Here is a 2,661-nt window from a genome sequence, read left to right on the forward strand (position 1 = left end):
TTCTATTAAATAAAAAATTCTGACAGGCAGGTATTTGTAATTGTCCAAATTACATGGAGCAATTCGTATTCTTAACAAATCTCAGAAGATGTATTTGTAATTTATCGAATATTCTATATTATTAACCTTTTGAGCACAAACTAATTATAAAAATAAACACAAATATGCATAAATAAACAAGATCTTACGAAAGCTTTTGCTAGGCCCAATGCTTTTTTTTTTTTTTGGTCCATGATTGATTTTGTGCTCTGACATTTATTAATTTGTTGTTCTTTTGTGAATTTCTTTGCGTCACATATTACTTAATCTTTATCTCTTTTTTTTTTCGGTTAAAGAAAGCGTCACATGTTACCTATATATACAAGTATACTCAGGACAAGTTCTGTAATGTCCACCATGGCAAGTGATGCTCACTCCCTCAAACATTACTGCTTTGAAGAATGGATCAACCTTCAACAAGAAGACCTCTCAGAGCTCCTCCAAGGTCTATCCCTAAACCCCAACATCCCAGAGCACCATGACTCACTGAGTCAACTCACTCAGAAGAACGTCCAACACTTCCAAGAATACATTGACAAGAGAAGGCACTTGGCTCGTGACCATATCTCAGCCTACTTCGCACCCTCTTGGTGCAACTCACTTGAGAGCTCCCTCCTCTGGATTGCTGGATGCAGACCATCCATGTTTATCCGACTCACTTACGCGTTACGTGGATTGGAGATTGAGTCACGACTCACTGAGTTCCTCCAGGGGGCGAGGACTGGGGACTTTGGCGAGCTCACTGCGAGTCAAATCACTCTGGTGAATAGTTTACAGGGAAAGACTATTAGGGAAGAAGATAAGCTGACGACCCGGCTGGTGAGTTTGCAGGAGGACATAACGGACAAGCCGTTTGCGGTGATGGAGGCGAGTCAGATCGGTGAGTTGAACCGTGACACGGATAAGGCACTTGATGAGCACGGGCTGTTTATGGCCACTATGTTGGTGGAGGCTGATCAGCTGAGGATGAGCACACTGAAGGAGCTGGTGGGTATTTTCACACCAATTCAGGCCGTGGATTTCTTGGCTGTGACCAAGAAGCTTCACCTTTGTATGCATGAGTGGGGTACGAAGAGAGATGATCACATGTATGGTACAGACAAAGAGTAGAGACATCATGTGTGTGGTAGTAGGATCAAAGAGTATGTTTAATGTGTGTGTGTGTATGTAAGTGTGGGGTTTTGTCTTATTAGTTTGTTTGAATAAAGACAAGACTTACCACAGCTGAAATGGGAAAATTATATATCTATGGTTTTTGATACATGAGGAATGGTGAAACATATTTAGCTAGGTAGATTATCTATGGACTCTCAAATATTTACTGTTATCTCATTTGTAAAGTTTTTCATTATGCTATTAATTGAGATTATTATGTAATTAAACAATGAAATTATGAGATGGGATGTCACCCCACAGATATAATTAGCTTAGGACTATTGACTTTCTTCTTGGGTTGATTACACTAATGGCACCTAAGATATATGTTCTATTATACTTTAATCATCAATGTTTGTTCCACTTTGATCCTCAAAATATATGATCTATTACACTTCAGTTTCTTAACGCAATGTCATTTAAAATTAATAATGGAACGAGAGGTATTTTTAGAATTTTATGCAAACTCTCAACAAAATCAGAATGATGAAATACACATATGTCCCCAAAGTATGCATTTTGTAGACTTTCGGTTTTTAAAATATGTCTTTTGGTTCATTTTAGTTTTCAAAGTACGCACTTTTTTTTTTTTTTTTTTTTTTTTTTAATTCTATTGTAAAAATCTGAAAATACCTCTCTCGTTTGGTTGCTAAAACATATCTTCAACAAGAAAGGATTGACTTTTAGAAGACATTTATTCCAGTTAAAAGGTAGCCTACCATCCAGATTATTCTTTGTCTTGCTTTACACTTTAATTGGCCATTGAAGCAATTAGACATCTCTAATGCTTTCCTTCATGGTCACCTTGAAGAAGAGGCTTTGCAAGCTCCACAAGGCTTTGCATGGATTGCAACATACACCTCATGCTTGGTATTTTACCTTTCTTTTGTCTCAATGTTTTCACAATAGCCGTATGATACTTCCTTGTTCATTCATTAGACTACCACCACCATTACGATCCTTTTGATTTATGCGGGTGATATCTTGCTCATAGGTAATAATGCTTCTCATATCCAGTCTCTGATTACTGAAAGAATTAGGAAATATCTCTTATTTCCTTGCGATTTTAATTCAATCAAATGGTTCTAATTTTTTTTTTCTTAGCAAAAGTATGCTCAAGGCATACTTCTAGAAGTTGGTTTGGTTGAATGTAAGCTTTGGTCCTCTCCTATCTTTGTTATGCCTGGTCTTCCTCCTAATGCTACTCTCCCTTTGGAAAATTCTTCTCTTTATAGGAGTATTATGGATGCTTGATAATATCTCACTATCACTCAACCAGATATATCCCCACCAATTTCTCAAGCATGTAAGCATATGGCAATTGGGGATTTTTCAATAGTCGAGCGACTTCTTCATTTTGTCAAAGGCACTCTGTCTCATGGCTTGAATTACAATTCTAATACTTTTGACATACATGTCTTTTCTGATTCTAATTGGGCAGGGGACACCCTTGATGGCAAGTCTACT

The 2,661-nt window shown here is 37.3% G+C and overlaps 1 protein-coding gene across 1 annotated transcript; it reads left to right on the forward strand.

The window, feature by feature from the left end:
• The first annotated feature begins 345 nt into the window (after positions 1–345).
• LOC114322665 (protein DOG1-like 3) lies at positions 346–1,454 on the forward strand. Its single transcript, XM_028270026.2, has one exon. The coding sequence runs from the start codon at positions 346–348 to the stop codon at positions 1,147–1,149; it is 804 nt and encodes a 267-aa protein (XP_028125827.2). The 3' UTR covers positions 1,150–1,454.
• The last annotated feature ends 1,207 nt before the right edge of the window (positions 1,455–2,661 follow it).

Source organism: Camellia sinensis, chromosome 9 (genome assembly GCF_055761805.1).
Source record: "Camellia sinensis isolate YWXY chromosome 9, ASM5576180v1, whole genome shotgun sequence".
NCBI classification, from domain to species: Eukaryota; Viridiplantae; Streptophyta; class Magnoliopsida; order Ericales; family Theaceae; genus Camellia; species Camellia sinensis.

Bases quoted from the DNA above. Each gene is read 5' to 3' on its own strand.
- LOC114322665 (XM_028270026.2), top strand. From the start codon at position 346: ATGTTACCTATATATACAAGTATACTCAGGACAAGTTCTGTAATGTCC.